At 36.7% G+C, this 14,502-nt stretch overlaps 1 protein-coding gene across 4 annotated transcripts in view; it reads left to right on the top strand.

Moving 5' to 3' along the window:
* The window catches only part of TBC1D5 (TBC1 domain family member 5), a 192,942-nt gene that overhangs the window by 142,629 nt on the left and 35,811 nt on the right, over positions 1 to 14,502 (top strand). For 3 of the 4 annotated variants that reach the window (XM_086467911.1, XM_086467910.1, XM_086467908.1), the window contains one exon: positions 4,235 to 4,398. In XM_086467911.1, coding sequence (XP_086324037.1) covers positions 4,235 to 4,398 — 164 coding nt within the window. Of the gene's footprint in view, positions 1 to 4,234; positions 4,403 to 14,502 lie in introns of all 4 variants that reach the window. The other variant, XM_086467909.1, reaches the window with a different exon arrangement.

The raw sequence follows: 14,502 nt of genomic DNA, 5'->3' as shown, positions 1-14,502 counted from the left end.
TGGGTAGTTATTAACTGTAGTTTATTGCATCACTTTATACATTTGGATTCTACATGGAGGGTAAGAGTTCTGTTCTTTTTTTTTTTTTTTTCTGCCTTTTTTTTTCCTGAGGAATAATCCAAAGTTAGAAACATTCTCAAATTACTTTCTTGTTAAGCTATTGAGGGAGTAGAATGTACCATGTGCTTATTAAGAAAGATGTGGAATCAGTAAGACTCACGATAGAGAAGATACAAATGGCATTTTCTGCAATCCTCCTGAGACCCTGAAATCTCCGCATTGGTGCTACAGTGTTATTTCCAAAGATACATGAGGGTTGTTAATGCCTCAGAAATCGGTGTACACATGATACACCTGAAAGACTTCAAAAGCATCACCATGACTTCAGTTAAATGTCCTTGCAGCAGCTCCACTAAATTCTGTGTTGGGAAAATGATAGGTGGCTTTTTTGTTACGTTAGGGAAAACATGTGTGATTGATGTGACTTGTCTTCCAGCTTTCTTATTTACGGTTGTAAAAATGATGACTCCTCTGGAAATTAGAAAAGCCTATTACAATCCAAGAACTCTGCTTTATGGCTTGCAACACACTATAATTATTCATAATTGCTATTCTTTCTGTCTTGCTTAATTCTTAATCACATCCCCAAATAATCCATGCCACAGTGTTGTTCGCAGGTTTGGTGTCAGAATAGAAATTTAGTGTTTCCTGATGATAGTTTTGTCGGATTTGTTTATTCATTCGGGTGCATCCTAAGCTTTCTTCTTACCTCGGCATAAAACATACAGAAATAGTGTTTTTATCCCTTCTGTTTTACTGCATCTCTATCTTAGTTTCATTGCATCTTGTATTGTTTTTATTTGTCATCTTTATTATATTTTATAGTCTATAAGCACCACATTAGTCAAAGCTCTTGGTGTTATTTGAGCAAATTCCCCTTTAGGACAGTTGTATTTTTCTGTCCACAAAACCTCAGCTATACATATTTCTTCTCTTGATTGGCTATGCAAGGAGTTACATATTCCATTCCTCTAAACTGTGATCCATCTTTTGAAGTGTAGCTGTTTAGCAAGCAGAGCGGTAGCCATAAGGATAGTTCTCTGTCTTTTCAATTTCCTATTGTATTTTGGACTTCTTTTCCTTAGAGCTGAAAGACAGAATATGGAAAAAAAAATTCCTTAGAAAACCTTTTGCATTATTTTACCAAGCTGCATTATTTCATGTGCATGGGTTGTTTAAATAGATTTAAAGTGTCCCTCTCTCAGTATTATCTATGACATTTTACCACATAGTCTTCTTATTTGCTGGTGAAGTGCAGGCCATGCAGTTGAGGAGTATGTGAAAAACATACATTGTTCCTTGTTTAATATTGTGTTTGTTTGTTTGTTTTAATCTTGATCTTATGCGGAAGATACCTTCTTATTACTAGGATGGGAAAGAAAGCCCATTTAGCCTGATTTATACATAATAAGATGTTTTTTCTTTGTACTTTATTCTTTCCACCAAATAGATTTTTTTATGTTTAGCATTTATATTGGCCACTCTGGCTTAGCTGTGTGAATTTCTTTTATAAATGCTTTATTTGCTAAAATATGTAATTTCATCTGTTCCACAACTATTTTTAAGTTTTACCTACTGTAAAAACACATTTCCGTTGTAAATTGTCACTATGAAATGCATAATAAGTCTCCTTCTTACATAAAGGCAACTGTAAGGATAATGGTGTTGCCAAGTGATTTATCCTAAAATTAGAAATCTTCTAAAAACTTCCTTGTGACGGAATTATTTCTGCTCTTTGCCATGCCATGTTTTCTCCTTTTCCACCTGCAGAATTATTTACAGAATTGGAGACTCATGTTCACACAATTAGTGCATATCTCATTTCTCTATAAAACGTGAAGGCAAAAGTTGTGAGATCTACAGGCTTCATCTCCTGCACTTTAAGGAAGATGTTCAGATAAGTGGTAGGTAGTGAGTGACTAGAGGAGGGCTGGGAAGAAACAGAACAGTGCAGTTGAAGAAGTTGATGGGAAAGAAAGAATGTATAAAGGAAAGAGCTAGAGTAAGGAAGTTGCAGAAGAGGCAATGTGGAGGGGTCTGAAGAAGAGGAGGAGGCAGACAGAGGAAGGTCCACAGGAGTATGAGAAGCAGGACATGAAATATAGGAGGGTTATAGGAGGGATGAGCAAAATAAGGCAGGAGAGAACGAGGGAGAAGGTGGGAAGCAGTTTATATGCCAATTTGCTTCCAGAAAACACTGAGAATATTAAACCCAGATCCTTTCTTGGGTTTTGTCCTTTTTGGTCTGTTTTGTCACATGTGATGTTTTATTCTTTGCTGCTTCAGTCTTTGCATTTAACAGTCTTCTTGCTAAGAGGACATTTTAAATAGATCTGTGTTTATTCCCTTAAGACAACGTGAATTGCTGGTTTCATGTGGCTGAGGCTGTGCAATATATGCTGTGTAGGACAAACACTGCAGAGAACTTGGCTCAGGCCAAGTCTCCACCCAGCAGGTGGCCAAGCACGGCACCACTGACTTCCACACCACTTCGAGGACAGTTACCATTCTACATCTTAAATGACTGAATTAAGTTGTTTCTGTATGAGTAGGTTTTGCTAGTTTCATTTTGTTTAAAACGTTTTGAACTCCACAAAGCTGCTCTCCTTTTGTATCTAAATCTGAATTTTTTTCTGTGTTTTCTGCAGCCTTTTCTGCCTCTATTTTCTTTCATTTCTTTGTCTTTTAGTTTTCTTTTCTTTCTATAGAAACCTGTATCATGGGAGAAGACTGCAGTGTGTAATGAAGGGGAGACTAACCCATTCTGGAAAAGGAGATAGTTTTGTATTTTCAGAATTGGTAGTGCATACACAATGACAAAACACTAAATACATTGTAAGGTTTGTGCAATAATATGTGGCATATCTGTGAGTAAAACTAGTGTAGAGGGTGGGAACAGCTCAGAGCAAAGGAGAATGAACCACTGGCGTCGGCAAGGGAGGTGGTTTTGAATTCGATCACAACCTTGCAAAGGGGATGAAGCTGTATCTGTGACATCTGACTGGTTTTGTTTCAGAGGATCATTCTTGATGCTGTAGATGGTTGCATGAAAAGCACAACAAAAACAGAGGAAAGGAAGAGAGGGAGAACATAAACAGACTCATCAGCATAGCCAGCAAAACAAGAAAAGGGAAGAGTTCTAGAGCTAGTTTTACGGTCTATTTTACTTCATTTCACAACGGAAACTTCTAGAATTGCACTGGGTCACTCTGGATTGACTTCCTCATACACATAATAAAAGGTTTTTTAAAACTAGCATCTCTCCTAATGCAACCTTTTCTTAATGAAACTTAATGAAAACTGACATATCAATTGGTTTAGTTTTTTTCTTCTGGAGCTAATCAAAATAAATTTTAAGTTAAGTATTTCAAATCACTTGTGGGCCTCAACTGGAAGAAATGGTCCTTATCAAAGACTGACTGCATACAGTGTCACAGTGAAACAGCTCAGGCATCTACCGAGTTGTCTTCGCTATGACAGTGGACAACACTAGATTCTTCTGAAAAGCTGCATGAAATGACAATAAGTGACTATTGAGTAGACTTCATCGAAATGTCTGTCAGGTGGAGATGGCCTTAAAATTGGAAGCATGAGAACTTACATTCTTCCCAAACTTAACTTACTTTTTTCTTTTGTAAGTCTAGATATTGTCATCTAGATGTTCAGTGTCCAACCCATTCTTGGAATCTTTCTTGTTCTTAGCTTTCTTTACCAAGTTTTATAGTTTATTTGTTGAGAGAAGGATTTCCTTTGCAGTGTTGATGACATCACTTTTTTTTTTTTTTATTACGAGGTGAAACTTTTGCTCATTAAGCTACATAGGGAAGAGAAGGTCCTCAGTCTGTGGATATGATAGGGCATATATACTGAGATGGTATTATCATATAGATAGATATATATATATTGTTTAGCATATATATATATGTAAACTAGATAGTGTGTGTTTGTGTATCTATATATACTCTAAGATCTTGTATTTTTCTCTCATACAAAAATTAAGTTCCATGTATGTCAGAATAGTCCCTCACAGTGCATGCTGACACACTTCAACATTTCATTCTGTGTTGAGCTATCTGTGAATCTCAGTGAATGCCAGTTAAGACAAGGAATTATTTACGGGGAAAAGAAACTGCCCATTGATTAATTCTTCTGTTACTTTATACTTGCTTTGCAGGCCAAAGTTCAAAAAACATCAGTTCATCTCCAAGCATAGAGAGCTTATCTGGAGGACGTGAATTTACAGGATCTCCACCTTTGTCTGCATCAAAAAAGGATTCCTTTTTCAGTACGATCTCCCGCTCCCGTTCCCAAAGCAAAACTATGAGCAGAAAAGAATCGGTGAGTTCCTTAAATTTTTAAGTTATTTTAATGTCACACTGCATTACTTGTTAGAGGCAATGATTTCTCCCATTCATTAAGCACTTGCACTTGGAAATGTTTCCCTAAGCACACATTAATGGCAAAAGCAGAAATAAGCTATTTCAACCGTTTCTGTTGAGTAACATATCCATTATGACTTCAGTCCCGTAATCCTACCTGAAATGAAATTGTGAAAATGCCTGTTGCCTCTGAGAAAGAGGAAAGAAGTCCTGTAAGTTTATTTGCTTTATAAGACTGTTGGTGTAGCCCTGAAGTTAATAAACAGTTCAGTGGGAAACACGAATGCTCAGCAGATCCCAACATGCCCATCTGTTGTCCCTGAAATTCCTTAATACATCAGAGGTTTCCCAGTGTCTGTAGCATCTGTAGTCTGCAGTCACAGTTCTATTTCTTGCACAGCTCCAACCTTCCATTTGGCCACAAGAAACTATTATTTAAACACATTGTTCTCGTCCAGGAAAATTGGCTTTTATCATAGGCATATTCCAAAGATTATTCTCATCCCATCAAAGATATTTTAGGAGCAGTGCTTTGATAAACCTCACATGCTATGGAGCAGAAGGATTCTTGTTTATTTTATATACACGTTTCCCATTGTCTTTCTGCCAATTAGAAACCAGTTACATAGTAGCAGGGAAAAGTTGTGATTTTTGTTAGGTGAAGGCGTAGTGGTTTTCTCCATTCCATTTTCACAAATGTATGCTCATATAACTTCCTATTGATATCAATAAATAGAAATTGTAATAGCAGTATTCTGTATTTCAGCATTCTTCAGCTGTTCAGAGGTAAATATTGTGCAGAAATTTAGTCTGAATATCTCAGCATTTTTGTCTTTAAACAGCAGAATCTTTATTAATAATCACATCATACTTTCAATTTGATATTTGGAATGTTCTACTGAAATGCACAGCTTTGTTTAGTTTTTGTTCACTGAAAGAGAAGGTTTATATCTTGTTTCACATGCTTTGATATTGTCTAAAGAAAAGCTGTGTTTTGTGGTTAGTCAACAAGAAGTTACAATTTTGGTTTGTGTCCATTTAAGACATACTGAATTGAACTTAAAGCTAAAACAACAACTTAATATCTCCCTGCTTGTCCTCATGAGTTGAAGAAAAATAAATATACCGATATTGAAGTTTTCTTTTTATGTGGTTTAACAAGATCTAAATCCAGCTTTCATTTGCAACTTTTGTCCAGACCAGAACTTGTTTTTTTGCACTAGTAGAATTTAAGAATAATTCTTCCATAGTTCTCTAATAAAAGACATTGAAGAATTTGCCATTGTAGTATTCATACTCAACTAGGATTCATTAATGACTAACATGTTTTCACGTAAATGATTGCCCAAATTCATGGTATTTTATTAAATTTTTTCAAGGATTTTGGACAAAGAAGTATTCATTGGAAAAGATTTAGAGTCCTTATGATAATTTTCAGTAGATTGGTAATCATGATAAACTAAGCAGATCGTAAATTTTCAAAAGAATTCTTTGCACTGTGGTATGTAACTTATATTGTATGGTATGTAACTTGTATTGTAGCATTTTATGATTAAGCAGCTAAAAAAAGTTTTAGGCTACAAAAATCTATTCCCTTATGTTCAGTTTTTGACTGACCTTTAATATAAGAAAAAGGAATTTGTAGCAGCTCCAAGAGGAAAAGGTTTGTTTAAATATGTTCTTTACTGCTAAAGATGATGTTTGGTTTTTGTTTTCCTGTAAATTTCATGATACCTCGTTTTTCACGTAGAGAAGAAAACCCCAAAGAGTTCATCCTGAGGGCTCGAAATAGTTGTATCAGAATTCTCCAGTCTTACAGTTGCTTCACTTACATCTGTTTTCTGGAGGCAAAAGAAGGCTTGAAAACATAATGTGTTCACATCTTTGTTTTATTTATAAAACTGAACTGCTTTACATTTTTACTCTAATAATTATACAGATTATGTTCTTAAGTGTCGGGGAAGTTTGCTGGAACATGGCCATGCATCAGTCACTTTATAAAAGGGTGGGTTTAAAATCAGTCATTCTTGGTGTAACAGATGAAAGAGAATCCATTTCTCCTTCATCTTTGAACTTCTAATTAATGTGCTTCCCAAGCAAAGCAGAAATAGAATACATACATAAAAATGCATCCTTCAACATCGAGTTAAAAAAAGGTATTTTCACAGACCAGAAGACATTGCTGAAACATTGTCATGCGATGAATAGGAATGTCATCACTGCAGGTTGCACCTGGAGTACTGTGTCCAGTTCTGGGCTCCCCAATACAAGACAGGCATGGACGTGCTGGAGAGAGTCCAGTGGAGGGCTACAAAGGTGATGAAGGGACTGTGGCACCTCTCCTATGAGGAAAGGCTGAGTGAGCTGTTCAGCCTGTAGAAGAGAAGTCTCAGGGGGATATTATCAATATGTATAAATACCTGAAGGGAGGGTGCAAAGAAGATGGAGCCAAGCTCTTTTCAGTGGTGACAGGACCAGAGGCCATGGTCACAAAAATTAAACACAGGAGACTCTGTCCAAACATCAGTAAACACTTTTTCAGTGTGAGAGTGACTGAGCACTGGCACAGATTGCCCAAGGAGGTTGTGGAGTCTCCACCCTTCCAGATATTCAGAAGCCATCTGGACACAGTCCTGGGCAGCCTGCTCTGGGAGGCCCTGCTTGAGCAAGGATTTGGACAAGATGAGCTTCAGAGGTCCCTTACAACCTCAGCTATTCTGGGGTTCTGTGACAGGATAAACCGGAATGAGATTTGTCTAAATTCTTTCTTTCCTAAAGACAGTCCAACAAATTGGACTTTCTCTGGGAGAGTTGTGATCAAAATTGATACTTAACTTGATTAATTATCCTCCAGGAATAGGATGTGTCCGTTTCTCATCTTGGGGACTTCTTAAGGTAGTAACATTTGCATTATATTTAGTCTTCTAGATCTTTTTTTCCTCTCAAAAGCAAAGATCAATGGAATGACTTTTTTACTGCTGTTGTCAGAAGCAGATGTGCCCTGTTTTATTTAGTTAAGGAAGTGAATCTACAGCCTCAGGGCTGAATGCACAATATCAGATCATGTTTTGGCAACCCGTGGCAGCCTGATGTTTTTCATGTTACTATTGAGTGGCACTCAGCTGTATGTTAACGTGAGGCCCACCAAATGTGTTTGAAAGTCTGTCTCGTGCTCAGCAGTGAGATGGTTCCTTACTGCTTTATGTAGTTTGTGGCTTTCTGACAGGAATAACTTAGGTTGCAGTTTCTGGAGCTGTCTTCCCATAGACAAGATTGGAACTTTTAATCTGTGATGCACTCCAGTGCCCGTTATCTTCTTGCTGGGTCAGTTTTGCCGAAATAAAGTCCTAGAAAATTTCCTCTCATAGACTGCCTACTGCCCTCTCTTTTTTTGGCGGAGTTGGGAAATTGGGTGCATTTGTGGACCATTTATTCCTCATTATGTTTCATTTACTTATCCAGCAACCATTAAGGACAGTCTACCCCTCTTTTTGGCAAATAGCAAAGCTGCTTAGATGTTGATTCTGGCAAATAATTTTGGCTGGTCTCAGTTTCTGGCAGAATATTCTGTAAATTGCTTTCAGCTATAGAGATGTGCCAGAGAGGGAACTTTTGAGTCAAACAATATGAACATTTTAGAAACTCATTAAAAAAAACGCATCAGAAAGATGGTTTTGACTGAAAACAAAGTTTTGATTGGGAGAAACTCTATATTTTAATGAGTAAATGTCTACATAAAAGGTTTCAAGTTAAGAAAAATCAAATTATCCATTTGGAAAATATGTTAGTTTAAAAATTCCCAAGAAGGAAACATTTCTAAGGAAAATCTGGAGCAGTTCATTTTCTTTACTAAAGTAGTTTATAAACATGGTCAATCAGAATCCTCATTTCTTAGCAAAAAAATCCTGAACAAAAGTGTCATCCATCATGCTGGTTTTGATTGCATAGACTTTTTAATTAAACCAAATTTGACAACATATGCTATTGTCCCCACAAGCAGGTATAAACAACTGTTACTGTCTGTGATTTATACAGCTAGTCTGACTGATTTGAAGTTAGTTATGAGTACCCCTACAGGGTAGAAAATTAATGTGTACCATTATTTTCAATTAAATAGGCATCTGCTCCACTGATTTAGGAACCTGATTCTAAGCATGCAAACTTGACAGTTTTGCTCAAGTAGAAGTGGTATACAAAAATCAAAGAGAGAATAAAATAAGTACTAGACAACCACACTAAAAATTTATGCATGCAAAAATTCCTTTGAAGGAGAGCGTGCCTTTTGTGCAGGGTACACATCTTGGAGACATTTTTAATTCCCATATTATTTTTAAATTAATATTATCTTTTTAACTATTTTTTTTAAAGTCTCTTTAAAAGGTTTTACGCAAAATACTTGTCAGTCCATACTTACCGATGCCAAACATTTATTTGGAAATACAAATGCTGTGATGAGATGTCCTTTTTTAGTTAAGCATCATAAAATGTGCCTGGAATAAGTTAGTGTCCATGTACAACAGTCAATTCCTTGATCGGTACGTTGGATTTGTTAGGTCTAAAGTTAAAGATGTGATGATTGTTCTTAGTGCCATTAAGTTTAATGAATGTCTGTGCCTTAAATTTTAACTGCAATTAATACTGGAGGGCATTTCTATTCCTTATTCTGATACGATAGACCAATTCAGACACCTGGAAAATGCAATTTATGAAGTACTTCAGTGCTTGTCTAATTTTAGGGGTAGATGAAAAGAATATTAAATTTGAGATGATGCCAGGTCATGTGAACAGAATTCGAAGAAAAACCTCTGAGATGTTTTGGAAGTGTGAGTCTTCTCTGTTGCCTTCTTCAGGCTCCCACAACATGCTGTAACTCAAATGAAAGAGCTGAAAGCAGTACAAGGAAAAGTAAGCTGCCTTTTAAAGTTTTTTATTAGAAATACTTGCAAGTTTCATATAATTTAGTAAAACGACAGCTGTATGCATGAGTGGCAGCTTTGAGTCCTAATGCTCTTTATCTTTTTTGGAGTGATTCATTTCAGAGAAAAGAAACTGTACTGTGATAAAAACAGGAAGTTAATTGCTTAGAATAAAAGATGAATAAAAACTCAAGTGGGTCTGCAGTGCTTTTTCTGTCATATTGTGAGCAATAAACATGTATACAGAACAGATCTGTGGGGCCATTTGGAAGATTTTTAAAATGTCAATGTAAACTGTTGTCTTTCTGTGGTACAAGAGAGTCAGATGCGTGCAGCTGAGTTGTACTTGTCAGTAACTTCTGCACAAAAGCAAATTAGAGTGATATCATTTGAAAGAAGGCAGTAAGAACTTTTAAAATTATTGGGCAGCCCTTTAAAACTGTCAGGAAGAATTTAAAAAATACCAAAATCATGAATGAATGAGACTATCAGCAATGTTTGCGAAAGGATCAAAGTGACTTAGGAGCCAAGAAGTGTGATCCTTCACTCCACAGTGATGACGTTACCAGCTGCAGATACAGGACTTGCTCTTAGGTGTCCTCTTTCCATACATTAATCATGAAATTAATGTTTCGGCATCCCAGTGGCAAAGGAAAATAAATCTGAGGATCTGAGGATTGGTGGTTTGAGCTGCCCTGTCTTTCTTTTCAGTGGAAATCTCATCCCTTCATCCTGCTCTTTTAAGATAACACCACAAAATTACTGTCCATTTATGTGGAGCTCAGAGGTCTGCACTGAACTCTCAGCAAAAACATCGACATAGATGAGAAACATTTCTCTAAATCTGGCTATTGTTTTAGTTGGGGTTTTTTTGAGCGGAAAGGGTTTCTGTGTTTGGAAGATTTTTTTTTCCCACTGAAATGAATTGTAGGTATGTGTTTAATAGCTTGCTTCTTATTTTTGTCTGTGTTTGGTTAAATCAAAGCATTCCCTGTAAAAACAAAGCTTGTACTTCTGTTCTTTTAACAATGTAGTATAAATGGTGTATATTTGCTGTCCCTTCATAATCACTATACTTAACTTTTACCCAGAGTTTAAGAACTCTGAACAATGTAATCAGAGGTTCTGAAAGCCTTAAATAATGAGATCCTGCTCTGGTCTGCATACTCAGTCGTGTTAGGAATCATATCAAAGGTCAAATACATCCAGCCTGAACAGAGAAGGCGTTAGTCAAACTTTTTTTGCAAGAGATGCTTAAAAAAAATTAACTGAGTATGGGTTTAACAAAGGCTATACTTTGAGAGTCCTTCATAAAGGACTGTGTGTATGTTGAACTGTGTGTATATTAAATTGCTTATTCAGGCAGCAAAATTAAGAATCATAATTACGTAAGTACATCACACCGAATCCACCATTTCAATAAAATTCAACCAGATACTTTAGTAATATAATATTGAAGCATGGAGCATGAACTTTATTCATTGCAGAATAGCCACATATTAACCATGCCATACCCATATTCATATGCATTCAAGAATACTTACCACATTGTTTCAGAGAGCTCAAAAATCATAAAATGGTGAGGGGTTTTCCACTGCTCACATTTCTCTTACTTTTGCCACAGGGGGTTTAGGCTGTCTTAAAGGCCAGCAACGTGTGTACCACATAGGCCGAAAGCCTGTCAGATGTGATACTGAAACATAATGGAGGAAATGGAATTCTCATTCAGCTATGCATTTATTTATAGCTGTTTCCAAAATACTTACAGTCATACCGTCTAAATTAATATCTCAGTTTTATTATTTATGAAGAAATATTCCAATATGATTAAGTCAACAATGTTCAAAGCAGCACTGAAAGAAACCTTTTATCAGCATTTCTGTTCAAAGGGATAATTTCTATTACCATACAGCTCTTTCTGTGCTTGTCTGTTCCCTTACCAAGTGAAATATTACTGGTTTGCTCAGTTGTTCGGTGCCTACCCATCCGCAATCAGTTATGCACATTTTTTGCACGCCATAGATCTTCCAGCTTTTTATGGGTTTTATTTTTTACACTGTCTCTCGGCAGTCCCATAGGGCAGTGCCAGCAGGTGGAGTTGTGCAGGCAGCAGATATATAAGTCTCGCATGACTTGTGTCTGCTTAAAAAAGAGGTTTCTTTCCATTCCTGCTTTCTTCATCCCTAGGCAAAAGCTTCTTCCATTGTTCGTGTTTATCCTTCTTCATCTTCCTGCTAAGGAGAAATTATCTGATCATAGAGATGGAGTATTTTTAAGAGGAATATACACCCAGGTTGTATGAAAACAAGTCCTGCTTGTGCTTCAGTAGTACAGTTGCTGGTTTCTGGTTCTGCAACAGTGAGGGTGGTGCACCTGGAAGTTGCTCCAATAATAGATTCGACAGTGGGAGCTGCTTTGGCAAACGTCAAAGCCTTTGCCACTAACATCTCCAAGCAAGGTAGGATGTGGCAAACTAAGCTGACTCCAACAGCGCGACACTGGCAAATTGACTTTGAACTGTTTAAGATGGAAATTCAACAGCAGGACCTAGTGTTTAGAAGCTGTGAGCCAATGTTTCAGCTATTTTCAGGTTTTAATTTAAATTAAATGGATCTGAAATTAAATGGGGCGAGATCCTCTGAGGCTCCATCTTTCACTTTCTTCGAAATGTCACTGTATGTGAATATTTTTAGCTTTGTTTTAAGAGACAATAAATCAGGTAAGTACATAATTATACATCAACACAGTGAATTAGATATTTTGCCTCAAAGTGACTAATCATTGTAGTAGAGATTATAAATAAATAATCATTATAAAGAAATATTTTTTAGCTTGCTGACCTCATAAACTAGAGAGCAAGGGAGAGGGATAGGAAGTTATTCTGGTTCGGAAGAAGAGGAGAAATGGCTGAGCACAGATTCTTGTATCTTATAATGCAGAAAAGCTGCAGATACATGCATTAAAATACACATGTATATATGTTTCACCCATCTTCAAATTTAAAAAGAGTGAGAAAAGCCTAATGTTTCTTGCATTTAAAAAGTGTAAATCTCCTTGAACAATGCTAACTCTAGAGTGTTAGAAATTTGAATGTTGGAAGAAAGGGTTCCTGGATCATTGGCTGTTCTGAATCAGAGTGGCAACCCTGTCGATTTTGTTGGGTTTTGTTCACTGTTTTTTTTTGGGGGGGGCAGATTGTTAAGTAGAGAAAGGCTGAAATTTTTATTTATTCATTTAATCCTTTACCAATCATCTGTTGGTTCTGTTTACATGTGCATAGCTTGGGAAAGCATTGTGCAGTGCCATCCCTTTCTGTGTTGTTACTGAAAGCACACAGAGGAAGTCAGGATTGTACTATTGCCCAAAACTATGTGCCTTTAAAGGTGAATGCCTTCTAGCATTTTAATTTTATTGGTACATCTGTCTTAGACTCATCCTAGTTGAACATTTTTACCTGTATTATAAAATTCCTTTCTTGGTTTTGACACTTGTTTTATAGAATCATAGAATCATTTTGTTTGGAAAAGACCTTTAATGTTTTCAAGCTAAGCCTTCCAAACCAAATAACTTAATTACTTTTTGGCAGTGTTGGTACATAACGTGGTATTGTTTGGCTTCTAGGAGTCACATATTTTGTTAGCCTTTCTTTCATCCTTTGTTTCATTTTCTAATTTTTCTCAGTCCCATTCCCCCACCCTTTTCAGAGTGTTGTCACGACATATGTTCACTAAAGATTACGCAGCAGCAGTTCTGTTTCAGGTTTTAGAATAGGTAATTATTCTTCTGGATTTACGTCTTTGAGCAGAAGAGGATGCATTATGCCCTGAACTGTTTTAACTTTGACAGCTCTGCATTTTGAACCTAGACTTCTAGGATTGCTTTTTACCTAATTCATTTGTGCTTACTCTGATGTCCCCTGATGTAGTTGAGACATAGAGTACTACCAGAGAACAAAATTTCGGTGTTGGAAAGCAACAGGTCAAAGTAATGATAAGGCAGGGGAGAAAAGAGAGAACAAGAAAAGTATGCATCCATAGCTTTTGTATTCCCCTTATCCTTCTTTAAGGTGGATAGGTACACCACCATTTCCTTTATTAATGTGACAGAGAACCTGTTTGTGCTTTTAGGGTTCTGATCTAGGAAAGCACTGAAATAAGTCTGTAACTGTCAGCAAGTATAAAGTCGTATTTGCTACTCTGAGCAACTCTGCATACTAGCACTACACAGTGAAACTAAGAGAGGGTTTAAAGGAAAGAAAGAAAAAAGGAAAGAAGGATGTTCCCGCTTAAGCTACATCATACTCTCCTGGGATTGTAGAAGCAGTCTGAGTTAAAATGGTGTAAAACAAAAACGTAAGCAGGAGTTAAAATGGTGTGAAATAAAAACATGACTCAGGTTCACTGTGCATGCAGTCCAAAGGAACAAAATATACGTTTGTAGAATTTATCTGAAAATACTGTGCTTAAAATGTTTAACATTGCTGAAAGTTTATATTCAAAGTAATAAAAAAAATGGCAGTTGTGAAGAACACAAAACGTGAGTAAGGTGTATTTGGAAATATATTAAGTGTGGGGGTACTTCAATTAGCACAGGGAGACTGAAATATCAGCAGGTAATGATTTGGCACGGGAAATCAGTAGATAACCTCTACTTCTGCAGGATTTAATACCCAAAGGCAGTATCTGAACTTCTTTGTGTCCTCCCAGGGTAATATATAAATACCTGAAATAATTCCAATTTGTGCAAGCATTTCACAAGTAGGAAAATTCTCAATGTAAAAGTGACAATATATATTCCATCCCTGACTCTGATATGCTTGGTGAACTTGCGTCTAATTCTTTCATAGCCCCTTCGACATAGAAGAAACTTTCTCTAAACATCTGCAAAGCAAATGCTTCCGAAAAATTCCACCTTTCCATTGACAATAGTTTGATTGCTGACATGCTGAAGCCATGTCTATAAGACTGGCTAATATAGCCATATTGTTTCCATGTCCTCCCCATATGTGTGTCTGCAGCCATCTGCTGTCTCTTGGCTTACACTGTTAAGTCCTTTAAAGAAGCGGGTTTTTTCTTTATGTTTGTACGGCACCCAGCAGAGCAAGGTCTTGGTCCTGATGGGGGCCCATGAGTGATACAATTAAATAA

The sequence above is a fragment of the Leptosomus discolor genome, chromosome 7 (assembly GCF_034619465.1).
Source record: "Leptosomus discolor isolate bLepDis1 chromosome 7, bLepDis1.hap2, whole genome shotgun sequence".
NCBI classification, from domain to species: Eukaryota; Metazoa; Chordata; class Aves; order Leptosomiformes; family Leptosomidae; genus Leptosomus; species Leptosomus discolor.
The sequence above is the reverse complement of the archived record's forward strand: the minus strand, read 5'-3'. Positions and strand labels throughout refer to the sequence as shown.